At 38.5% G+C, this 26,038-nt stretch overlaps 2 protein-coding genes across 8 annotated transcripts in view; one reads left to right on the top strand and one right to left on the bottom strand.

Annotated features, from left to right (window-relative positions):
- Window positions 1-10,537, bottom strand: part of Fbxo8 (F-box protein 8) — a 43,348-nt gene extending 32,811 nt beyond the window's left edge. The window contains exon 1 of one of the 2 annotated variants that reach the window (XM_005368084.2): window positions 10,329-10,537. The gene's annotated coding sequence lies outside the window, so the exon portion shown is untranslated. Of the gene's footprint in view, window positions 1-10,186; window positions 10,289-10,328 lie in introns of those variants that run through there. The other variant, XM_026789760.1, reaches the window with a different exon arrangement.
- Window positions 10,538-10,887: 350 nt separating this feature from the next.
- Cep44 (centrosomal protein 44) lies at window positions 10,888-26,036 on the top strand. 6 transcript variants are annotated; one of them, XM_026789756.1, is made up of 12 exons: window positions 10,888-11,219; window positions 12,391-12,498; window positions 14,798-14,938; window positions 16,423-16,570; window positions 17,837-17,983; window positions 19,057-19,179; window positions 21,038-21,232; window positions 22,247-22,456; window positions 23,521-23,593; window positions 24,034-24,158; window positions 24,413-24,450; window positions 25,173-25,386. In XM_026789756.1, the coding sequence occupies exons 3-12, from the start codon at window positions 14,850-14,852 to the stop codon at window positions 25,213-25,215; spliced, it is 1,191 nt and encodes a 396-aa protein (XP_026645557.1). In that variant the 5' UTR covers window positions 10,888-11,219; window positions 12,391-12,498; window positions 14,798-14,849; the 3' UTR covers window positions 25,216-25,386. The 6 variants fall into 6 exon arrangements, 5 of the variants coding, with proteins under 5 accessions (XP_026645557.1, XP_026645559.1, XP_026645558.1 ...); XR_003378831.1 differs by lacking the exon at window positions 10,888-11,219 and adding an exon at window positions 25,454-26,036 and having other exon boundaries at window positions 12,229-12,498; window positions 25,173-25,266; XM_026789758.1 differs by lacking the exon at window positions 12,391-12,498 and having other exon boundaries at window positions 11,081-11,146; window positions 14,806-14,938.
- The last annotated feature ends 2 nt before the right edge of the window (window positions 26,037-26,038 follow it).

Below are 26,038 nucleotides of genomic sequence, written 5' to 3'. Positions count from 1 at the left end.
AGACATTTCTCCTTCACATGTTGCATGTACTGGGAGCCGCCTACAGCATTTCTGTAATATGGAGTTAGTGAAAAAGGTTCATCTTTCTCGTAGCTTTCACATTTCCAGGCCATTTGATATTTCCTTAAAATCTTGAAATAAATGTTGTTTTGTTTTGTTATTGAGATTTGGTCTCTCTTTGTAGCTCTGGCTGTGCTAGAATTCAACAGACAGATCAGACTGGCCTGGAACCCAGAGATCCATCTGCCTCTGCCTCCTGAGTGTAGGAGGCATGTGCTAACAGCTTGGCCTATCAAGAATTCTTAAGGCAACATTTCTTAAACACAGACTGAGTTAGCTAAAGGCAAATTAAAACAAAAGCAATTATGATACCTTGAAAAGGGAAGCTTGGAATTAACTTGACGATGTGTCATTACTCTTGAACAAACTTTGGACAATTTGGATATTAAGTAAGAAGAACATTCAATCAACAGTAGGAAAAAAATAAAGCAAAAAGGTAATGGACATTTAAAAGGAAAAATAGTGAAATTGGTATTGCTGTACATAACTAATATGATCAGGACTGTTTCAAATAGTTCTAATACATGTGGAAATGGTTTTACTCAATACTTTCTCAAAACCAGAATAAATTTAATTTAAATCACCTAATTTTAATATATACTTGTTTCTACTAAAATAGTAAGATAAATATTAGAACAGTTTAATTGCACAAAGCCAAATATTTAATAGAAAACCCAATTAAAAACATCTAGACATTAAGTACTAAAGTCTTGGGTTTTATTGTGTTGAAACTGGAAACTGAAGTATATAATGCCTGCTTCAGAGAAATGAACAAAGTGTTTTGGGCACTAGTCCTGTGAAGAAGTTTATAGTTCTAATTATTTCATAGTTTGCTGTCTTTTAAGCCTCCAAGTCACAGTGTAGGAGAAACTAAAAATCTGCCATGATATAAGCCAAGACAATTCATACAGAAATATCTTTTTTTGTTAATGTGAATTACATTATCTTTCTTCTATTCACTTTTTCATAGGGCACATTTTGATAATATTTTCCCTCCCTCCAGATCCTCTCACATCCTCCCCAACTTTCTTCTCAACCAGTCTCGCATTATTTCTTTCTCTTTTTTGTTTCTTTTTTTAAAAAAGAAAACAAACTATATTTTTTCATTTTACATACCAATCCCAGTTCCCAACCCATCCCCTCCACCTTTCCTCCCTACCCCCCCCACATCTCACTCCTCAGAAAGGGTAAGACACATTGTTTTGGGGAAGGTCCAAGGCCCTCCCTACTACATCTAGGCTGAGCAAGGTATCCCTCCAAAGAGAATAGGTTCCCAAAAAGTCAGTATATGCAGTAAAAATAAATCCTGGTGCCATTGTCAGTGGCCCTCCCTACTACATCTAGGCTGAGCAAGGTATACATTCAAAGAGAATAGGATCCCAAAAAGCCAGTACATGCAGTAGACATAAATCCCAGTGCCACTGTCAGTGACCCCTCAGTCTGCCCCAGCCATACAACTGTCACCCACATCCAGAGGGTCTAGTTTGGTCCTATGCTTATTCTTTCCCAGTCCGGATGGAGTTGGTGGGCTCCCATTAGCTCAGGTAAGCTGTTTAAATGGGTGTCCCCACCATTGTCTTGACCTCTTTGCTCATATTCTCACTCCTCCCACTCTTTAACTGGACTTCGGGAGCTCAGCTCAGTGCTCTGCTGCAGATCTTTGCCTCTGTTTCCATCAGCTGTTGAATGAAAGTTCTATGGTAACAAGTAAGATATTCACCAATCTGACTATAGAGCAAGGTCAGTTAGGGTACCCTCTCCTCTATTGCTTAGGGTCTTAGCTGGGGTCATCCTTGCAGATTCCTGGGAATTCCTCTAGTGTCAGGTTTCTTGTTGGTCCCATAATGGTTCCTTCAATCAAAGTATCTCTTTCCTTGCTCTCATCTCCATACTTCCTCCATGTTGTCTATTCCGTTCCCTCAAGTTCTCCTCCCCTCTCCTCCTCTTCCCTCCTTTCCCCTTCTGCCCTTCCTTCTCCTCCCCACCCCCGTGCTCCCCACTTTGTCAGGCGATCTGGTCTATTTCTCCTTTCGGCTAAAATCAATTGTAGTATCTGCTCCTATCAGAAATATCTCTTAAATGAAAAAGCACTACATAACCACCAGTTCCATTTTTCAAAAAAAGTTGAATGTGAAAACCTGAAGGCCAACCCTACTGGTCGGAAAAGACTTTTGGATGTATCTTTTGTATAGAAGAAAAGCAGCAGAGGACTGGACAATGGCTCAGCACTTAAGACCACAGATCTCTGCCATCCAGGGCACTCAGATAATATCCCAGCACCCACAAGGCAGCTAACAACCGTGTGAGACTCTGGAGAATTGATCTCCTTTTCTGGCCTCTGTGGGCACTGCATATGCACAGTGCATAAACATACATGCAGGCAAGATGCCAAACACATAAAATAAATGTCAGAAAATAAAAAAATAAAAGCACAGTTCTCATCTTTAGAAATATTTTATAAAGGATTTTTAAGACCTAAAAAATGACAAAGCTATTAGCAACAATGATATTAATTTACAATAAAATTTTCTATACAATTTACTTCCAGTAGATGGCTGTAATTTTTAAAGATGGTATTTGTGACTATCACTTTTTCATTCATCACATATGTGTGTGTATGTGGATAGAGAGAAATATATAGTTCTGTTCTTTTCAGAATAAGACTATTTCTATGAAAAACAAAATAAAAATTTTATTTGTAGCTCTTATATACTAAAATAAAGCCTGCCTATTAAAGAATGAACAATTTTAATCTAAACATTCCTATATAAATTGGGTGGTGGTGGCGCAAGACTTTAATCTCAGGACTTGAGAGGCAGAGGCAGGCAGATCTCTGAGTTTGAGGCTAGTCTAGTCTACACAGTGAGTTTCAGGATAGCCAGGGCTACACAGAGAAACCCTGTCTTGGAAAAACCCAAAACAAACCAAACCAACAAAATTCCTAAGAAAAGGCGATTGCACTAATGCTTTTACACAATTTCACTGAGCTCAGCATTCAGGTGGCACATGCTATGGCAGAAACCCTACTTATGTTACTACTGATTTGATGAAACATCATGACCAAAAGCAGCTTAGGAATGAAAAAGTTTATTTGTTTTTTACTGCTGAGTAGTACTCTAATATGTATATATTCCATACTTTCTTCATCCATTCTTTCATTGAAGGGCATCTAGGTTGTTTCCAGGTTCTGGATATTACAAACAATGCTGCTATGAACATAGTTGAGCATATACTTTTGTTGTATGATAGGGCATCTCTTGGGTATATTCCCAAGAGTGGTATTGCTGGGTCCAGGGGTAGGTTGATCCCGAATTTCCTGAGAAACCTCCACACCGATTTCCAAAGTGGTTGCACAAGTTTGCATTCCCACCAGCAAGGCCAGCTGGCCTGGGTCTGAAAAAGCCTGGGATAAAACCGGACTCGCTGAACATAGCAGACAATGAGGACTACTGAGAACTCAAGAACAATGGCAATGGGTTTTTGATCCTACTGCACGTACTGGCTTTGTGGGAGCCTAGGCAGTTTGGATGCTCACCTTACTAGACCTGGATGGAGGTGCGCGGTCCTTGGACTTCCCACAGGGCAGGGAACCCTGATTGCTCTGTGGGCTGACGAGGGAGGGGGACTTGATTGGGGGAGGGGGAGGGAAATGGGAGGCGGTGGCGGATGAAGAGACAGAAATCTTTAATAAATAAACAAAGAAAGAAAGAAAGAAAGAAAGAAAGAAAGAAAGAAAGAAAGAAAGAAAGAAAGAAAAGAAAAGGTTTATTTGGCTTTTACCTCCGCATCCCAGTCCAGCATTGAAGGAAGTCAGGACAGGAACTCATACAGGGCAGGAAGCTGGAGGCAGGAATTGATGCAGAAGCCAGGGAGGGGCGTTGCTTATAGGCTTGCTTATCATGGTTTGCTCATCCTACTTTCTCCTAGAACCTAGGACCATCAGCTCAGTGACAACTCCATCCACAGTGGACTGGGCCCTCCCTGATTGATCAGAAAATGCCTCATAGCTGGATTTTGTGGTGAGATTTTCTTTGTTGAAAAGAAAAACTATCTCCTTTCAGATGATTCTAGCTTACGTCCAGCTGACATAAAACCTAACCAGCATACCCAGTAATGAAGAATGGTTCATCTTTCAGTTAGTATCTACACAATGGCAATAGGAATAGGAGAGTCTCTCAAAGTCACATTTTAATTATTTATTTTCCTACAGCTAATTCAATTCCATAAAGTTCTTTCTGATCTATTTTAAGTCATATCTTAGTGATGACTGACAAAACATGAACAGTTTCATTTAAATACTCACTGTAAGATGCTAGCTTTTTTCCACTATTTTTTAAATCTAGATAGTGGAAATGAAATTAGTAAATAAACATCCTATCTCAGATAAAGTGCTAACATATTTCAGACAGTTATGTCTAAAATACAAATTTGATTAAATTTTAAAGAAAAGAAATTCACATATCTTAAAAAATGCTTTTCTCCAACAGACTGTAACAACTTGATGCTTGGTTATTTAGGTTTTAAAATCTTCAGGTGGCACGCAGTGATATTAATGGCATAACAATGTGGGTGAGTCTGTGAGAAAATTCTTTCTGCAAGGCATTCACAATCAGATTGGCAGGCTATAATTTATGTCTGGACATCCAGAAGAACAGACCACCAAAGTTGTTTAGAATAGACTGGTGAAAAAAAATTTAAAAACACCTTATAACCAATCACACTCCTAAAATTTCGAGTCCACGGCTCCAGAGAAATGAAAGAAGGTAAGTCTGCAAGGTGGGCTTTCTAAAGAGAAAAGGCAAACAACTAAGCACTAAGAGGTCACAAGGCGCATTAAACACATAAAAGCCCCACTCATTAAATGTAGAGATCTGGCCCTGCAAGCGCGGTTTTCCTTTCTAAAAGGCAGACCATTTGTGGGTTGTTTTAATTCAAAAAGATTTACAATATTGCCTTGTTTTCTAAGGTTCGCCCCACCCCCACCTCTTTAATTTCTTCCTATAAGTGCTAGCAAAGAACATTTAAACAAATGTAAGAAAATGAAGACATGCTATGCAAACATAACCACAATCTGAGAAGTTCAAGCTTATTTAATTTCTTCAGTTTGCTTTAATCTAAACATGCTGTTATGTTTTAACTTGTAAATATAATTAATGTATCATATGTTCACAGATACCAATTTTAACTAAATTGGTTCTCCTTTTAAAGAATCACTATTTAGCATCAGGACTGCACCAGCACCCACGATGGCACATTCCAGTCTACCTCCTCAGTGCACAAGTATAAAGCCAAGGACTGAGAGCAGCCAAACTAGGGAGGAGTCAGAAGGAAGCTGGTTTGAGCTCAGCACCTTCCTTAGCAAGCTGTGAGAACTGGGCTCTTAAATGTTAAAGTCTCAGTTCCCTCATGTGTAAAAGAAGGGTTCTGAGCTTGATACCCCAAATCTCTTTCAGGCATACATTTTTTTTTTTTTTGCTTCCAAGGATTCCTGCAATTAGTAAAGAAATATAAGACTAATTCCTGCAATTAGTAAAGAAATATAAGTAGGAAACCAAAAGTAAAATTATCTGTTTGCAGATATGACCTTACATGCAGAAAACGCTAAGCATTCTACAAAACCAAAAGTAAAACTATAAGCTAAAATTCACAAAGGAAGCCACACCATGTCAAGGATTCTTTTTTATGATACTGATTGATTGGAATTTTGTGATTATGGAGAGTTGGAATGTAGCAGATCTAGAATCAAATTATCTTGGACTACTTTTAACCCCCTAATTGCCATCCATTGCCCACTTGAGTCTAACCTAATGTCCATGTGACTGTCACATGAAACCTTTTGGGATGCATTAACTTAACAGAGCAGCAGCTTTCACCAACCGAAAAGCTAAGCATGTATCAGACAAAGTCTGAAACCTGTGGCAAAGATTTCCTTGATGTATTATAACCTTCCTCATTTTTTACCCTGCTTTTGAAGAGTGCCTTGATCTAGACTTTCTTTTGTTCTGTAGCTATAAAAATGTCACAAAACCGATACATGCTGGAACATGGTATTTGGGATAACCTGAAACCATGTTCTCAGACTGGAGTCATGTCTGGCTCCAGAATAAACTATCTTTTAATCTCTTTGAAGTGAGAGCTGAGTTTTTGTGTCAAAAACAAAACAAAACCCTTAGAATTAACAAATTAATTCAACAAAGAGGCAGGATGCTAGGTCAACAGAAAAAATGAATTGTAGTTCTATATCCTAGTGAACAATCTGAAAAAGAAATTAAGAAAACAATTTCACTTACAAGAATAACAAGAACACAATATTTAGGAATTAATTTTTTTTATTGAAAAAAATTTCCGCCTCCTCCCACTCCTCTTCCCCTCCCCCCACTCCTCTCCCCCTCCCTCTCCAGTCTGAAGAGCAGTCAGGGTTCCCTACAGTGTGGAAAGTCCAAAGTCCTCCCCCCTCCATCCTGGTCTAGGAAGGTGAACATCCAAACTGGCTAGGCTCCCACAAAGCCAGAACATGAAGTAGGATCAAAACCCAGTGCCATTGTCCTTGGCTTCTCATTTAGGAATTAATTTAACCAGACTTCTACAATGAAAGGTAGAAATGTTGTTAATAGAATTTAAAGGTAAATAAATAGAAATACATTCATGCTCATATTTATGCTCATATCATAAAAAACTTAATATTGCTAAGATCTCAATACTATATACAAACAATCTACATGACAGCTCTTACATGAAATACTTAAGAGTAGCCAAAATCATAGAATATAGAATGGGATTACTAGGACATGGAGAAAGTCACAGGGATCAGATGGTTGGTAGCACAGACTTTTAGTTTTATGAAACGCAAGGAATTATGGAGATAGTGGAAGTGGTCACATGCCACCATGAATATACTTACTACCATTGGTCTGTATGTTTTTAAAGTGGATAATATGATGCATTTTATTTGGTGTACATTGTTTTACTGAAACTGAAAACTAGAAAAACAATTTCACGATTGCATAAAAACAAAGGAAAAAGGAAAAATACCTAAAAATGAACAACATGAAGTTGGTGGAGATGGTGGGGTATATTTAGCATCCATGCTTCCCACCTCATTTCTCTACCACCATCACATCTATAAAAAGCTAAGGAGAATGGGCAGATAAAGGCTAAGTTTGGTTTACTTGTTAAATCTGGTTTAAACAATCCTATGCACTTTATTGAAGAATATGTAAATGGTTAATTCTAGAATTAAGCTTCATAAATTTCTTGCCCAAACTTAAACTGCATATATTTGTTTTATGTCTATGAATTTAGATAATAGTTTACAAATAAATAGGATTTGTAGAATCTTTCAAATCTGGGAAGAAGCATAGGCAATTTTATATTGGGTCTTAGCCCAAAATGTGCCATAACAAATACTGAAGCCAGAACCTTTGGCTCCCAATAAACTTTTATGGTTTATGGTAAAAGCTGCACAGATGAAGTGCAGTGAAGTGGATAGACAGGAGGTGGTGCCAGATAATGCAGGACAATTAAGAAAGGAAGAGAGCTGCCAATCTGTACTGCTGAGAACCAAAGAATCTGACCGGATTAGGAATCACGTGTACAATCAAAACATGTTCTGACTTTCTTGTGACCCACGGATAGTAGGATTACTTTGACTGTTTTTTAATACCTGTATCTTTATCTGAACACACTCAAACCTACAAAATAACATCAGAAACCAACGTATCTTATGTACTAAAGGAATGGTACCTAGATAAAACTAAGTAGACCCAAATCAGTCTTATTTACTTTTGTAAAACCCGAAATAATATAACTTTAAAGGCAATCAAAATTTTACATATTGCTATTGTTCAGACACTTGAATACAACTCTGTCTTCAAAAGTCCAAGACCACATTTGAGTGTGTACCCTCTTTTTCTTAAGTCCCTCTCCCTCTTTCAATGCTACCACTAAATTTACACTAAAATTTTTCTTAATTAACATTGCTTCAGAGGTCTCATCCTGAGGTGGTTTTGTGGTGTAGTTGTTTGAGGTTTTTTTTCAGTATAGTTAAAAGTATTTTGGCTTCACTTGAGGAGAGGTTTCTACAAAGCACCCCTTGGGATACAAGTAGCAACATGGGGTATAGCTTATTCTGCTAGCACTACCACTCACAAATACCATTTAATGCTTTTTTAAAAAACTCAAAGTATGTTTCACAAACACACCTCTCCCACCCTACTTAATCACATGGGTTTAGCACAAATTTGCCACTGACCTGCATTTTATCTATATCCATTCCTACCTAGCCTTTCTTTACTTGTTTTCCTTTTCAAAAAGCTATCTTTGATACATTCATTTTGACCAGATTTCAGCTACATAAAATGGCAACAGGTAAGAAATACACAATCTCCAGTTGTGATATGTAGATCCTAAAAACCAAACATTCCTTTCAGACACTCTATTCTTCAGGTGATTAAATGATAAATGATATTCTTTTGTATAATTAATATAAAATAGATTTAAAACTATTTTCAGAAAGGGCTGATACTAGTACATATTACTTCAAAATCAGGCTGTTTCTCCCCCTTGTCAGACTCAAATTCTATTGGACATATTTTGCCTCAATTATTCTTACTTATTAACTACTTTAACTGTTATACGTTATCAGCCACAGTAGCTACGCCAGGTGCCTCCAAAATGCCTTCCAGAGATCATGCCTCCTGAGCTTTGAGGACTGTGTTATACTCTCCCTTTCTAATGTGAGCTGGATTTAAGACTCCTAGCAAATACAGCACAGCAGCAATGATAGGGTATCACCTCTAAGGTTAGATTATAAAATACAGGTATTTTTCCTTCAGTTTGGATCCTCTTTCCTGGATTGCCTGTAGTAGGGGAAATCAACTACCATTCTGTAAGGTAATGAAGAAACTCGAATGGCAAAGAATCTCGGCCAACCAGAAACCACATGTATGTCCTTGGAAGCAGACCCTTACTCCATCTCAGTGGAGCTTTTCAATAATATCACAGTTCCCAACTACAGCTTAACTGATATCTCAAGAAACAACCTGAAATACCCTGTTGATTGTTGCCCTATTTCTTGACTCAAAGAAACCAGGATAATTCATGTTTCCTGTTGTAAACTGTATTAAGTTTAGGGATAACTGTTAACCAGCAGGGCATAAATAATGAAGTAACTCAGATAAGTGTCCATTTAGACAAACTTCATCAAGATGGACGTTTCTAAATTAACCTGAATACAATCAATTTATTTATTCTTCATTCTGAGACTCCATTCTGTAAACCACTTCCACAAAGGTAATAGGAAGTTTCTCCCTTAGGAGTGTAAGTACCAAAGTTCAGACATTAAACGAAAGGGTAGAGGGCTTAGTAGGCAGTTGCAAATCCATATTCTGAACATTGGGAAGCCAGGTCGAAGGGATTGCTAGCTAGGAACAGACGGGACCACAGAGTGAATTGTATACCAGCCTGAAGTATATAGGAAACCCTGTCTCAAAATAAAGCGAAAAGGGGAGGGCTGAAGTAAAAAACAAATTGCATTCAATTTCAATAATACAGGTAATGCTTTGAAGAGACCACTGGGGGGGGGTCCTTAAAAATAAACGTATGGCTTGTAAACCAAGTAGCCACAATTATTAATTAGTAAATACAGAACGCAAACTTAAAATATATCGAACAGGAATTACAAATTGATATGATTTTTGTCTGAAGAGAAATATGTATTAAGTATATACCATATTGGGAAGTGTAGTCTAGTCACAGAAAAACAAAAGACAAGAATTTAACCAATTTTATAGTCAAACTGACATGGTAGCAACTAGCAATCAGCAGTGATCCTAAACTGTATATATTTGGATCCGTATTAATGGGGTGTCATAAAAAAAAAATCAGAGCGCCTGGGCACCTAATAACACAATCATCACTATAAAAGCAACACATACACCTTTAAAAAGTAACCTTCCCCATTCGTCATGTTTCTTTGAAGACGGTCAACACCAAGTCGCTACCGGCAAGTCCCAAGTCGACCTCTGTACCAATGGCCTTGAAAGAGAAGGAAGAGACCTACGCCCGCCTCCCGACAGTGAGACACCGTTTTCACAAGCTACCGCCGCTGTCACTCAGAATGTAGTACCGTGTCATTGGTCCTAAAAGACAGCTTACTGGGCCGGTGCTGCCAAGTGGCGAGCACCCGCCGTCTTGATTCCCGAGCCGGAAAAGTGAAAGCGTACAGGTGGAAGAAGAAGCCTCGAAAGTATCGGGGCCGACGCGAGTACCTGAGCGACCTGCGATCTCCACCGCCGCCGCGACGACTCAGCCTCTGGGCGGGAGCTGTCAGCCGAAAAGAAAATGGCTCAGCCGGGAACTGATGCCCAAGCCATGGAGAGGCCTGTGCAGACCGCACGCGTTCACGCCGGGGAACACGACTGCTGCGGGAGCACCAGAAACAGCCCCAGCCTCCTGGAAACTCGCAGCACCTCCGCCTGCAGGAGCCGGAGGGGCGGACAGGGCAAGTTTTTGACGTTTCCTATTGTTGCCGGAAGTGACGTTACTGAGGGCGCCTTAAAGAATAAAGGTGGCACTTTCGCGGTTGCAGATTCTCCTGAACCTCTTTATTTCTCGCTTCTCATTTCTGAACGGTTACAGTCATGAAAATTGTACTAATTTGAAACGTGACACTTACTATAAGGCATATAATTGATAATATTATCTTGAGCTTCAAACTTTCCGAGGAAGACGCGCAAACGGAGTATGGAATCTGCACCGAGGAATCTCAGAGTGTGGGGCAGCCCGTGGCTCGGAACGTTTAGCCGCTTTTCGCGGCGCGCTGGAACCCACGGTTCCGAATACAAACGGTCAGCGCGAGAGGAGCCCCGGGGCGCGGGCGCTAGGGCTCCGGGGCTGGACGCCTGGTTCTCGCCACTTTCTCGAGTTACTTGTGCTCCCTTCTCCTTGGTCCGATCGCCTTGGGAACCCTGCCCTTTGCCTGCCGGCTGCCGGCTGCGCCAAAGCCTGCGGACGGGCTGTGCTCCGTGGACAGGGTCTCCTGAATGCTTTGCGCACCGAGGATCCGGAGTTGTAGGCGAATGATCAGGTCTGCTGTTCATCCTTTCACACCTAAGGGCAGGAGGGGAACCCTCGATGGGACTTGCTTATGTACCCAACTGGTAGATGCCTTGGAAGACAGCCAAGTAGGAAGACTCGCAGTCCACCTCTTAGAATTGATGTGTGACTGACTTAATTCTGCGAGGTTAAATGGACGCTGATATCTCTTGGGTCTTTTCAGTCAAGGATACATCTAGACTGGCTGGAGGAGTCGGTCCTTCAGGTTTTCATGGTGCTTTTAAAGAATTCTCTATCTACTTTGAAGACTACAGGTTTTTCTCTCTATAGAAAGAAAACTAATTTTAACTTATTTATTTGTTCTAGACTTAGAGCTGCATCCGATTATTTTACAGAATTACTTGCAAGCATTTTTTTTATCAGTTTTCTATGTAAACACAGTGATGCCACTGAACCGTTGCTTACATTTGGCCCACCCAGCAAACTCCTTTTTTAAGTCCCTCATCAAAACATTTCTCTTGCGACAGCATTTCCCTAGTATCTATAGTACGGAGTGATTTTGTAAATTTCATTGCTACAGATCTGTATTCCTCTATCTAAAAATATGGTTTTTAGACATTTGAGCTGGAACTCAAAATCATAGCTATCCATTGCAATTATTAAAGTCTAGTTACTTCACCCTGCACAAAATGATTTTTGAGTTCAGTGACACCTTATGTATGTAAAGACCTGTAAAAACTATGAGATTGAGGTGGGGTTATAATGAAAAAAATCTTAGACTGCTGAGCTGGGGATCTAGCTCAATAGTAGAGCCATTGAGTGATATTCCAAGGCCCTGGGTTTAATTCCCTTTCCCCACCAATTCAAATTGTGCTATTCTCACAACCTTTTCCAGAAATTCAGTTGGCAGATTTGATTTGTTCCTAATTCTTCAAAAAACTCCGTAGACTATTGAGACCTTAATGATTGTATATATTCTTTATTTAATATCTTGTGATAGGTCATATAAAGTGAAAATGAAAATCAGTTTTATTTTTAAGTAATAAGTTTTTTTCATCTCTGAAATATGTTGAAGATCACTTTCTGGCCTTTTGACTAAGATCAAGTGTAAAGTATGTAACAGTACTTGATTGGATTCAATTAATAATCTTGATTTTAGTGTTTACCAATTAAAAAAATTAGGAAATCTTTCTTGCGAGCATTTTCTCTATGATCTTCCTTTAACGTCTTTGTGTTTTTCTTTCTTGTCATCTCATCTTTTGCTTTCACCTACAGATCCAAGCTGTACTTGAATCTTACTCTTCTTCAAATATTTATTCTGCTGGTAATGAAGAGGATGTGTTCCCGGGACATACTTTATTGTCAGAAATTTCATTACCAGAGGTAGAAATAATATAAAGATAAATGTGTTCTAGAATATGAGAAAAAGAAAAGATATCACAGAGTATTCGATAAAATCACATGTCCTGGGAAGATGGGATAGGATTGAAAGGAAAGAGTTGTGTTAAGTTAGATGGGTCTGGAACCTAAAACAAGATCAGATCTGCAATCTTAAATCCCATGAGCAAGGTTTTTAGTTACAGCAAGAGTAGTTCCCACTTCACCTTTTCTAGACAATAAAGATTGGTGTGGGAAGTCTGTCTTACCATTTCCATATGTCTGTCTAGCCCTGGCATCTGCAAAGATGTGAAATAAGGCTTAGAGTATTAATGAATATTTTGTATAATTTGATTTTAGGATCGCTTCCTCTTTTTTCTCCCTAAAGTCTTCATTGACTAAATATGTTAATCTTTGATCAATGTAATTTAATGTTTCAAAAATGGCGACCAACATGCCAATGCAAGAGTGCTTAAAAGTATGTTCAGCAGCTTATTCTACACCGTGTGTATAAGGAGCAGATTGGAAATGGGAATGGTATCCCTGCAGAGAGAGAATAGGGTGCCCATATCTAGGGAAATGACTGTGGAAATGGGTGGTGGCCCAGGCTTAGAATTTTGCAAATTGCCAGGTTTGTTTACCTCAGAGGAGGTATCTGAAGGGACCATTTTTATGTTGGTTGCTGAAATGTAGACTGGGAAAAATCACATAAAGTATATTTCATCCAATTCTTGACTTGTTCTTTTTTGTTTTTAATGCCAGTGATTTTTTTTTTTAAAGGAGTTTCATTCTCAAAGAATTTGCTTCTCTGGGTACTTTTATAACTTTCTTGAGCAAGACAAGATGTTGGTGAACTATGAGTTTGTTTTGTTTTTGAACACAAACATCTGATTGGCAACTACATGAAATCCAAACCATGGGGATAATAACTAAGTCTGTGCTGTTTGTCTTCATTTCTTATTCTTTATATAGCTTTTTATAAACATTCAAGATAACCAGTGATGGAGACTATTTCAGCTTGGTGTATTTTTTCAGATGCTACCAGCTATGGTTTGGATGAAAAGTGACTTCCATAGACTCTTATGGTTGATCTCTTGGTCTCCAGCTTGGGGTGCTAATTGACAGGTTGTGGAATCTTTGATAGGTAGAACCTCGCTAGAGGAAATGGCCTGGGGAGTGAAGACGATATGCTTTGAGACGATAGCCTGATCCCACCTCTGTGCTGTCCTGTCCTCTGGACTGGTGTAATGTGAGCTAGCAGCCACCACACACTCCTGCCACCTTGGAGCTGTGTGTCACCATGGTTTCCATGCTATAAGGGTCTATATCCTCTCAAACACTGAACCAAGGGGCCACTTTTCCACTGGGTGTCATCCTTCTGTTAGGTGTTTGGTCACAGCACAGAGGTAACTATTGTAGTCCACTATCATCAAGGTAAAATATTTGGGAGAGTGCTAGATAAAATACATTGAATGAATATAAATATAAGGCAAACTTATTTTTGTGAGGAAAAATTAAAGGGTGTCGTTCATGTTAAGTTTATATTTGGGGTTTAGAGTCAGTACCACGCAGTAAGCACTTCACCTGCCACCAAAGCGCTGTTATAAGAAGTAGTGTTTGTTTAACTCGGTAAAGCCGTGCTACTGTGCCTGCCTAAAAACGCACCTGATTGGTCTAATAAAGAGCTGAACGGCCAACAACTAGGCAAGAGAGAGAAATAGATGGGGGTGCCCAGCAAAGAGAATAAATACAGAAAAAAGAAGGAGGAAGATGCCGGAGGCCAACCACCCAGCCACACATCCAGCCAGAGTAAGATGGGAAGAAAGGTAATTAGAATAGAGAAAGATAAAAAGCCCAGAGGCAAAACATAGAAGAGAAACAGGTTAATTTAATTTAAGTTAGAAAACCTGGCTAGAAACAAGGCAAGTTAAGGCCAGGCATTCTTAAGTAAGAATAAGCCTTTATGTTTTTATTTGGAAGTTGGTGGCAGGCACCTAAAAAGTAAAAAGAAAAACCAATTACACTTGTTGTTTGTCTTAGTTCCTCTGGAATCCTACCTTCCCTACCAGCTCTTGGATTGGGTAGGAAGCCACATCATCCCATTTTCTCCTCAATCCTCCCTGGAAGTCTCTTGCAATTACTCTCTAAAACCCGAGAATGATTTAATAAATAAAGTGAAAGTAAAAAAAAAAAAAAAAGAAGTAGTGTGGTGTAGATGTGTGGGGCCTGGAAGAGGCGCACACAGAGTAGAGCAGAGCAGCTTCCCAAAGCACACGCTTAACTGTACTCATGATTTTATTTTCACATGAAAAGTTACAAGATTTTTTAGGAGTTGGAGCGGAATCTAATATTCAATAATGGCAACAGGCGACTTAAAAAGAAGCTTGCGGAAGCTAGAACAAGTACTTCGTTTGCTAAATTACCCTAATGAAGTGGATTATGTTGGGTAAGCTATAGTACATTTGGTATTTGAAACTTATTTGTGCTATTTTTCATTTTGCTGAAAGTTTGAGATAGTGTGTGACTAGATGGGGGAGGGGTCTTAGATGAAAATAAAGGGCTAACAAGTTGGTAAAGGCCCTGACTGCCAGGCCTGATGACCCTGACTCGCATTCTCAGGACTCACATTGAAACTAGAGATCCAACGCCTTCACAATGTCCTTTGTGCTCCATAGCTGTACCGAGGGGATGTGCTCATGTGCTGAGGATTGAAGTGTTTGTCGGGTGGAGCTGTAGGTGCTCTTAACTACTGAACCATCTTCCAGCCACATTTGAAAGAATGGGGGCTGCCGTAGGAAATCTCGCCAGTTAGAATTTTCCATCCTAAGAGAACACATGGTGTAAATGTATGAAATCTATCTTCTGTACAGTGAATGCACAAAAAAATAAACTTGCAAGAAATGGTAACATTTGTGGTCTTATGTGCTATATTAAAATGAATACAATTCAGTAGAATAGAAATGGAAGACTATATAATTAATAAAATCCATTATATCCCATTGAGTTTAAAATTATATGGAGAGAATATCTAGACTGATGTACATACAGTTTAGTGCTCAGCACTAATATCAGGTGCCCTACATCTGCCTGTACTCTGGGCATGTGCACACATGTGACACACATACACAACATAAAAGAATTTTTTTTAAATTTTGGGGTGGAGATTTCTGTGGAAAATATGCTGCTTATATGTAAGAACAGTACAACTTTAGTTAACTAGTAGTACTGGCTGGCTAATTGAAGAAATGATTCATTTGCTGTTTTGTGCAGCAATCAGTAAGACATTTTGCACCAGTAAATGGCTAGACAATTAGAAGCCGACAGCACGAGGCGGCAGGTATTGAAAGATCAATATGGATCAGACAGACGATGGCTTCATGAAAATCGGCATTTACCTAATGAGTTACAGTGAATAAAGACGGGCAAAGTGTAGAATGCCCTCCTAGACATGAACACAGGCTAAGAAGGTGCCGTTCTCGTGCAAGCAGAAGGAGAATGTCTAATCATAGCATTCACCCTTTCCAGGGTGTTCCTCATTTGTAACTTAGAGTTCATACGATTAACCTATGCAGGTTTGTTTAGGAACAAATGGGTTAACGTAACAAATGTTACAAAACCTTAAAATATTTTTGAGAGCTCTAGGGTAGTATTACTAGGAGAAATAAGATATATCAAGTAAGAATTAACTTTAGAAACCCAATAAAAACTGTAGGAGCTAGACTGTCCATCTGTAGTGAGGTTTTGAGCACATGAAGATGAACAGTACTGTTTCATAGTGGTTTAGAGTAGGATATAGAATCTAGAGAGTCAGAAATTACGTCATTATTGTGTCTGTAATAATAACTAAATTCCTGACAACGTTGCTAATTTTCCTTAATCAGCTAGCTTTTGGAACTGTGCTTACTGAGTCTTTTCCCTTTGCCCTGGCAGTTTGATGAGAGGGGACACCGCAGCATCCTTGCCCATCATCAGCTATTCTCTTACCTCGTACTCCCCTTATATAGCAGAGCTTCTCATGGAATCCAATATAGAGCTCATAGCAAAGAATGATGTGCGCTTCACAGACACCGTCTATAAGGTATTTTGAGTTCACAAAATAATAATTACTTGAGAAACTATTGAATGATTTTTAAAATTAATACTTTAGTAATAATTACTGAAACACAGTTGTGTATTTCCTTAACAATGTTATACATTCTGAGAAACTGATAGGAAATTTTGCCATTGGACAAGCATCAGAGTGTGCTTGTACAGACCTAACTGTTGTCTGTACACATAGCCTATTGCTCCAAAGCTACAGCTTGTAACATGTCCCTGTTCTGTATATAGTGTGAATTATAGTGCAATATTTATGTGTCTAAACATGTAAGAAATTTAGTTAAAATACTAGGCAATAGGAAAAAAGTCAGCTTTATCATAATCTAGGGCCACTATCATATGTTGTTATGTATCACATGTATGTTTATTTGACAGAGTGTTTTCATAGGTGTTTATCTCATTAAAATGTGGTCTCTGTAGCTAACCTGAGCTCATGGGAGCTCACAGACTTTGGACCAACAGCTAGGGAGCCTGCATGGGATTGACCTATGCCCTCTGCATGTGTTTGACAGTAGCTTGGTTTGTGGGGCTCCTAGCAGTAGGATCAGGACATATCTCTGGAGCTTGAGCTGGCTTTTGGGAACCTATTCTCCATGCTGGATTGCCTAGGCCAACTCTGATGCAGGGGAAGGAGCTTGCTCTTGCCTCAACTTGATATGCCATACTTTGTTGACTTCCATGGGAGGCCAGCCCCTTTCTGAACAGAAACAGAGGAGTGGATGGGGGAGGGGCAAAGAAGAGGGGGAAGTTGGGAGGAGAGAAGGGAGGGGAAACTGGTCTGGATGTAAAATGAATGAAAAAATTTAATAAAAAAATAGGATCTGTATCGAAATTAAGTTGTAATTCATGTTTGCTTTGTCTGTTTACTCTTAATTATGGCAACTGGTAAATGTTTGTCACTGGCTATAATTTGCCTGCCTTTTATGAAATTTTAGTAAAACTTTGTGTACTGGAGGAAGCAAGAGAGAGAACTTATAGTCCACAGGCTTCTGCACTTGTGAGGTACAAACTGAAACTTCTGTAGTTTGTTCCTTGAGACCTGAAACCAGGTCTCATATCTGCAGTAGCATCTGCATACCTGGATGGAGACTAACTTTGATGTCAGTTAGTTTTGATTTTTAAGAACCTTAATGTTTACCGTTCAGTTTGGTCAAGTACTGTGATTTGTGTGTATGTGTGTAGCTATTACCTTCTGACCTAGTGGCTATATAATTTTGAACTAAATATTACCTTTATTTCTTCACAGCTTCTTCGTGATCAATTTGATTATAAGCCAATTTTGACAAAAAAGCAGTTTATACAGTCTGGATTTGCTGAGTGGAAAATCCAAATTGTCTGTGATGTGTTGAATTGTGTGATGAAAAAGCACAAGGAATTGATTGGCTCTGACAAGGTGATTTAATGAATAGATTTCAGTAGAAACTTATGCTAAATACCCAAATATTTGAATAAAGAGCAAATTATTTAAAAATGCAATTGTCACTTGACTTGCTGGACCCAGAAGTTCTTTGTCTCATTAGACTTTAATGATTAGAGAAAGAATTCAAAGACAGACATAGAAGAGATGTAAGCATTGTAACAGAGTTACTATCAAAGCGAAAGCAATAGTGCCTTTCTTCCGGGATGGGAATGGCAGCTAAGCAGGTAAGTGAATATCCCAGGTGCTTAGGCATCAGCGTTTTATGAATGGAAGGGAATTCTTCTGTTAATGCTATATGCATAATTGTGGAATTTCCTAGGAATTTCAGGGACGTTTCTAGGAACTAGGGTTATTTTGGACCAAACATGGGTTGTTGAGAACCAAGATGGAATTTGAAGGAATGAGAATGTAAAAACACAGAGATGCTGAGGAATCCTCCCTCCAAACTTTTAGGTCTCGGGATCCCTCTACAGGACGTACATTATTTCATAGTTAGCTTCCTGCAGAATACAGGCCACTGCAATACCCAGATGTCCTACAGTCTGTACCTGGATAAGGCCAGGAGCGCCTAGTTAATTCTAAATCCCGTTGGTCCACACAGCCCATGTATCCAATGCCATAGTTGCTGCGTTGTCCACATATGGGGCATAACCCTCTCAAAGGTCATCGTGTCTCTGATACCAGCCACATTTCTTACATATCTGTGACCTGGATCTAAGTTAACAGTTCAAATATAATGTATTTTGTCACTTGTAAAAGTTTTTGCTTGTTTTATTTTCTTGTTTGTTTTTAACTGTAGCCCGGGCTGGCCTTGAACTTTCTGTGTAACTAAAGCTGGCCTCAGTCCTCTTCTTCCCACTTCTAAATATGGAATTAGAGCACCACCATGCCAGTGTCACTTAAACTTACAATAAACAAATAAGCAAAAGCATGCTTCATTACTTTCACTATTTGCTGTTATCAAAAATAAGTACTGAAATAACGGAATTTAAATGTACATCATACTTTTCTATAAGATATATTATTTTGTCTAATTCTTTTCTTAGAATCCATCATGCCAAAAGAAGAAGAACATCTCTGAAAAGCCAGAACCTTGTTTGAGCAGTGAGAACCCCACTGTAGAGGCTGTTGGCGTTGACATCACTGGCAGGTTCATGACTTCAGGGAAGGTGTGAAAATAGAAAGAACGGAGCATATCTGAATGCAGTAAAGATTCTTCTCTGACTGGCATTTGGTGACACATTGTGGTCAGATACCACAGTATGCAAGGCATTTTTATTAGTCTTTATTAGTTTGTTTCATTTCTTTATATAGGTACTTTGGTCATATCCACCCCCACTGCCCTTCCCTTCCCTCCCCTCCCCTCAAATAGTCTCAGCAGAAGAGTATAAAATTGAAAAATCAATTGTACTTTATTTTTCTAATTTTCAATCATTTTAATTTCCTAGATAAATTTAGTAAGGTTATATTACAGAGGTGTTGACATCTACTCTTTTAAAATGTGTGTGAATGTGTTTTTCTTTTAATCTTGTATGTATGTATACCAGAAGGGAACAGAAGAGGGTGTCATATCCCTTGGAACAGGAGTCATGGGTGGTTGTGAGGCTCCAAGTGGGTGCTGGAAATGAAGCCTCTGTTGTAAGTGTTCTTAACTTAACCTGAGCATCTTTGCAGCCCCTGAGAATATGCTCTTAATTACAAACCTGATCATCCTAACAACCCCTAAGTAACCAGAGTGATCATAATGATCCACTTACATGCATTAATAACCTAGAATATAGATTATCTAATAACTGCTTTTGGGTATTCTCTATTACTAGGTATAGATTGTCTCGGCCTTTGTCTGCTTTGAGCATCTGTGGCTAAATGAATCTAATCCGTGTAGAGATAGCATTTTTCCATATCCAAGGGAACACAAAGCTAAAATGCCATTTGCATAATAAATGTGTTTCCAGCTATTTTACTCCTGGGTGAGAGGACAGAATACAGACAAATAACCAGCATGCAATGAGATAAAGATGTTAAATATTTCTAGGTAAAGTAAAATACATAGAATTATTTATTCCCTAATCCAAAATACATGACTAGCAGAGCCTTAATACTAAGAGCTTGAATAACTGCTACAAGACTGATAGAATTTATGAATATATTTCTTTATCAACAGAAGGTGAGTCAGTGGTGAAGCTAATTGTCTTCTTCCTGATGCCTCATGTCATATGGATGCATTTTGTGATTTCTTTCTCACATGAGAGGGGTTTTCAGTGTCTGTACGGACAGTGCACAGGCATAAAGAGTGGGTGAAGAGTTAATGTGAGGTCCTTGTTAGTACTTCCCCCTTTTCAAAGTTTGAACTTCTAGCTGAAGGTAAAATATATATTGTGATTTGTTCAATAGAAAATATTATAGTGTGTCCTCACTATAATATTTATAGTGATATTTTTAGTAATATTTATAATATATAGAGTTGTTGATTTTTTGATTATTTAACCTATAAATTATGTCACAACTTTTGTTTATTTGTTTATTCATTGACAGAGTCTCACTGTATAGCTCAGGCTAGCCTGGACCTTATAATTCTGCATGGGCTTACTGAGTGCTGGGATTATGGTTGTGTGCTACCACACCTAATATATTTTTTTCTTCATTTGTTTGTTTTTAACTTTCTATCATGTAACACTTCAAACATTTACAAAAGCACAGAGCATCCTATTTCAACAATTAATCAAATCTTTACTAATTCTCTTTCATCTTTTCTATAACCACTTTCTCCAGCATATTGAAAAAAAACCTAGATATGTTTAAAGTATATTTTAGTGTTTAACCTAAGACATAAAAATGCTTTTAAAAAGGTGAACCACAATTTCACCAATGCATTAAAATATATAAATATTAACATGCTATGATACATTATATGTGGTAATTTAAATGTTTTAAACAGTTATAGTCTAGAGAATTACTCTGAATATACATAAAGTAGTTGTGCAGTTTCACAATTAAACTAGTTCTTCCCTGCTCGTCTCTGTGCAGAAAAAAGCTGTGGTCATCCGTCACCTGTACACTGAAGACAGTGCTGACATGCCCGAAGGGACAGGAAGTTCGGCAGAAGTGAGTGAAGGCTGTGAAGATTCAGAGCAGACCTCTGACATCATGATTGCTGAGGAGCAGGTCTCCAATGTTGTGATTGCTGACGAGCAGGCCTCTGACATCAAGACTGAGCTGAAAGTAAGGGCCGAGGACCTCTTTGACAGATTTCTTCAGTATCCGATTATTTCAGTGTTTGAAAGTTAGAATACTTAAAAGTTATAATTTAATATAACTCTTAAATTATGACATCTGCGTTATAACTTAAGAGCCAGTCAATCTTACTAAATGTGATTCAGTGAATTCCAGTTGTCAGATCTGATTGGAGGTTTCCCTGAGTTTGAAGTACAGCAGAAAGAGCTAAGAGATGGTATGCCCAGGGAAATTGCTCTCCAGCCAGAGACTTGTGCCGCTTTGCACAGTGCAGTTTTCTACCACTTGTTTCCTCTACTGGCAAATAGAAAAAGCTTGGCCTTTTATTCCTGTTTTCTCTTTGGTGAGTCTTTGCTGTATTTTCTCCAAGGGCCGTGGTCTCACTGTGTAGCCTTGGCCAAAGTGTAGTCCAAAGTGGCTTGAGATTTGTGTTAAACTCCTGCCTAGCCTTTTGTGTGGAGCTTATAGATGTGTGCTATCCTACCTGACTCCTTGCTGTCCTAACATTTCTAGTACTCCTTGCTGACACAAATACCATTATGTATATAATCTCTACTGTTTCTGCTAAAATGCTCATATATTGTCATTTCTATACACTTTGGATGACAGTTGGATTTATGAAATTTTATTTATGGGCCTACTTTTTACTATCTGGCACTCTAGGTAATCTGCATATTGTCACTTGCTTATTTCCTCTTAGATTGTCTAAAGAAACTGGCAAATGATAGTTGAATTGTACTCCTTGTCTAAGAGCATCAGACAGGTTAATTCACAGGTAGAGGCTGTGAGAATGAAGTCGTCAAAGCCACATCTGACAGCCTTCTAGTAAGGCCCACTGCTGTCTGCCTGGAAGGCTGTTAAGGCCCCCTGCTCTCTACAGGGGAGCTCCTAGTTCCACACCATGTTCCTTCCTTAGCGGTGAAAACAAAGGAAGTGGAAGGACATTGATCCTTTTCAAAGGAATGTGACTTCAGATCATCTGGAATCATGTTGTCATTTCAGGACGTACGTGATAATCCTGAGATTATTGCACTTCAGATCGCACTTGCTGAATGCCAAGAGAAGCTTAAGAGGCTGACCTGGGTAGAGAAAAGGCTTGAGTGTTTGGAAGCCACAGCAAAAGGGAAAGTGATGGTCGATGAGAAGGCCTGGAATAACCTCGTGAGCCGAGTCACTCTGCTTGAGACAGAGCTGCTGCTGTCTAAGAAGGTAGTGAGTATGTAAAGCTTTCCTCGAGAACAGGGAAGTGCGCATCTTAGTGACATCTGTATTCTTTTGGAGACCACTACACCTGAGGCTCCGTAGGAAATAGAAAATGTTTGCTTAGAATAAAGTCTACTTAAGTCTAACAAGTTTTCTTATACTTCCTGCAGCGATTTTTTTCTATCAAATAAGATAATTTATGAGACCTGTAAGTTGAGCTTTTCTGATTAATAGTGCTTGGAATAGTTAGAGTGAGGTAAGAATTTTTTGAAAAACTTAAAATTATTTTGTGTATTTTCATAGGACAAAGCTTCTTCAGTTTACAGGAAAAGTTGTAGAAGACGTAAAACTGAAACTTTCTTTATACATTAACTTCAATCATAAGGTGAATTCATAGAAACAGTTACTAAATTTACTGTCTTAGTTACTATTCTGTTGCTGTGAAGAGACACCGTTACCAAAGCAGCTCTTATGAAGGAAAGCATTTAGCGGCTGGCTCACAGTTTCAGAGGCTTAGTCTGTTATCAGCATCATGGCAGTGGGCATGACAGGCACTGAAGCAGTAGCTGAGAGCTACATCCTGATCCACAGGCTTAGAAAGGTGGAGAAAAAGAGAAACTGAGCATCACATGGCCACTTGAAAGCCCAAAGCCCTCCTATTGATGTGCTTCTTCCAACATGGCCACGCCTGCTTCAACAGGGCCATACCTCCTGGTACTGCCCCTCCGCCAGGTGACTAAACATTTAAACACATGAGCCTATAGGACCATTCTTATTCAGACCACCACATTTACCATTGCCTTATGAAGTGTGAGAAATATGTCTTATTTCTTAGGGTTTTGGTTTCTAGTTGTCTTATTTTTAGAGACTGGAGTTATAGATTCAAGGTTACTCTCTGCTTCCACACGTAAGTGGTTGTTTCTTGTTTTTTTATGCAGACAAATAATCACTTATTATTGGTAAATAAATTTATTAAAACTAAACATTCCCTGTGCTTTGCTTATATTTTATGTTAAGTAGCATAAATTGAATCACCTTTCATTTTATTCTAAATATTTACCTGTACGTTCCAGAATGAATGCGTAGAGCTTAATGCAGCAAGTGAAGACTCTGACTCTGTTAGTGGCTTGGATAATGTGCCCTTTGGTGAGTTCATAAATTGTATTAGTACTGCTGACTTGCAAATATTTTCTGAAGAGTAGTTTTTATGGGCCTTTGGCATCTTTAGCATTCTTGTGTGTGTGTGTGTGTGTGTGTGTGTGTGTGTTCACGTGTGTTCGCATGGAAGCCAGAGATTTGTTTGAGACGGGTTTCACTATATTACCTAGGTCATCCTTGAATTCATGGTTCTTCTCAGTTTCCCAAGTACATGTGATTTCAAGTGTGCACTACAGAGTGGTACACAAAAGTGTGCTTTGAAATTATTAGAGAATTTTTAGCATCTATCTCCATATGTATACAAAGTATTAACTCATTTTTAACTATACCAATAACCATTTTAAGTTAATTTATCTGTAAATAAAATTTTAAATATTTGACTATATTGTGTAGTGGAAAGATATCTATCAAATGTACTTTCTTCACAGATAAACAGTACAGTATGGGGGCACCAGCCAGTACGTACCGCTCATCTGGCTATAGCACAGTGTCAGCAGAATCAACGTCCAGGGGCTCCACTATTCATTGTTGTGGACTGAAAGATTTTTCAGAGGTAAGAGAAGCTGTCAGCTGCTTAGATGATTTCTAAGGTAGAGAAGAAGAAAGCATCATTTTTAGTAAATGCTGTGTAGTATATGCTGTTGGCTAGAAAAATGCTAAAATTCTAAGTTTCCTCTCTCAAGGGTTCTTTGTGTTGACGAGTCTTCTTATGCGGTGTCTCAGAGTGTGTTTCATTTATTCATGGTCCGTCTTTGAGGATTGTTTACTTTGAGAAATTGCCTAAATTTGTTGCTTTTTAAATTAAAGGAAACAACAATCCAGAAAATGGAAAGGATGAAAAAAATGTAAGTAACAGAAAGGGGCAACAGAAATCATTTCTCTGTAGGGAACTGTACTGGAGTGTGGTATGCGGATGTACGCATGTGTTTTAGACCTTATGAGGCTCAGTCAGTGTGGAATTTCCTTTAAGACTCCAGTGGATAGTAAATCTACTTCCAGTTGGGTGTGTGTGAGATGAGTCACTGCTTTGGTTTCCAGTAAGCGGTGTAAAACACAATTCACAGAATTTATCGTGGGTTACAAAGGGCAAAGATGCTTTGGTTGATCATTAATTCAGATTTCTCTGCTTCTGATAATTGATTGACCAAAACATTGTGATAGTTGGGAGACATTTTTAATTTTATGGTAGGCTTCAAAATTACGTTGTGTTTCCAGTGAGCTATTGATAGAGTACCACGATGATGCTTTTACTGGGGACAAATAATATTATATCTAATTTTAGCAAAGAGTGGTTTAAAGGAGATAAATGATGAAATGGTGTCAAATTGTTTTATATCCTACTACCTTAAAAAAACCACAAAACTCTTTGACATTTGGAAAATTCTAAAATAATTTGTGCTGCAAGAATTGGCTGATTTATGTTTGTTCTATTTCTATGTATTAACTCTGCCTAAAATAAAGAAAACACTCAGGTTTATCTTAGGCTCAGAAGCATATGTCTAACAGCTTCAAGCCTATTACATTATGAGTTGTGCACTTAGCTGATACATCATTTGTTCTATTTCAGGTTTGAAGAGACTGCAGAGCTACTGAAATGCTCAAGTCGCTAACTATAGAGTTTTTTGCATGAACATCTCTAGGACTTTGGCTACTTATAGATGGTATATTTAAGAATCCCTTTTATAATTTTAATATATTGTAATATTTTATTAAGAATTTGAACTCTATTTGATAATTGAGGTTTTTTCTTTCCTAAATAAATAGTTTTAATATTTTAAGCTGTAATTGTAATGATTTTCTCTTTCAATTTTCTTGGTAACTTTCTGTTCCTGAATATTGCTGTTACAGAGTGAAGTCGTTACAGCAAGCTCTGTATTTTTGTGTTGACATTTACTGGCTGTGTGCTAAGTAACATGTTTTTAGAAGTAAGGGCTGGAGAACCATTGTCTACATCCTACTGAAGGCATTGCACCTAGGACTTGTATATTGTCCCCAGGAGGCAGGCTCTCATATGTACAGTCTTGCAGTCTGTGCAGGTGAATAAATTTTAATGCAAAGTTAAAATGTTCACTGAGAATGAAACAAGTGCAGCTGTGTCTTCTTTATTAACACTGCCATACTGAGGGCATGGTTCCTTAGTGTGTTCTATGGGAAATGTGCAGAGTGCCTAACACCGTCAGCACAGACATAGAGGGAGGCCATCCATGTGATACACGGTGAAGGAGATTTTCACTTCTAAAAATGAAAAGTTATCAGCTTTTAAGGGCAGAAAAAGCCTTAAAGTTAAATTGAAAGAAAATTAAAATCTCTTAGAAAGTTACTATGTAAATGTCCTTCTAACTTTGTAGATAAAAATGTGATACTAATTCTGGGTGATAGTCAAAATCCTGGAAAGATATCCTTCGATTTTATATTTTATGTTAGTCATCTCAT

This window comes from Microtus ochrogaster, unplaced genomic scaffold, assembly GCF_000317375.1.
Source record: "Microtus ochrogaster isolate Prairie Vole_2 unplaced genomic scaffold, MicOch1.0 UNK28, whole genome shotgun sequence".
Lineage (NCBI taxonomy): Eukaryota > Metazoa > Chordata > Mammalia > Rodentia > Cricetidae > Microtus > Microtus ochrogaster.
The sequence above is the reverse complement of the archived record's forward strand: the minus strand, read 5'-3'. Positions and strand labels throughout refer to the sequence as shown.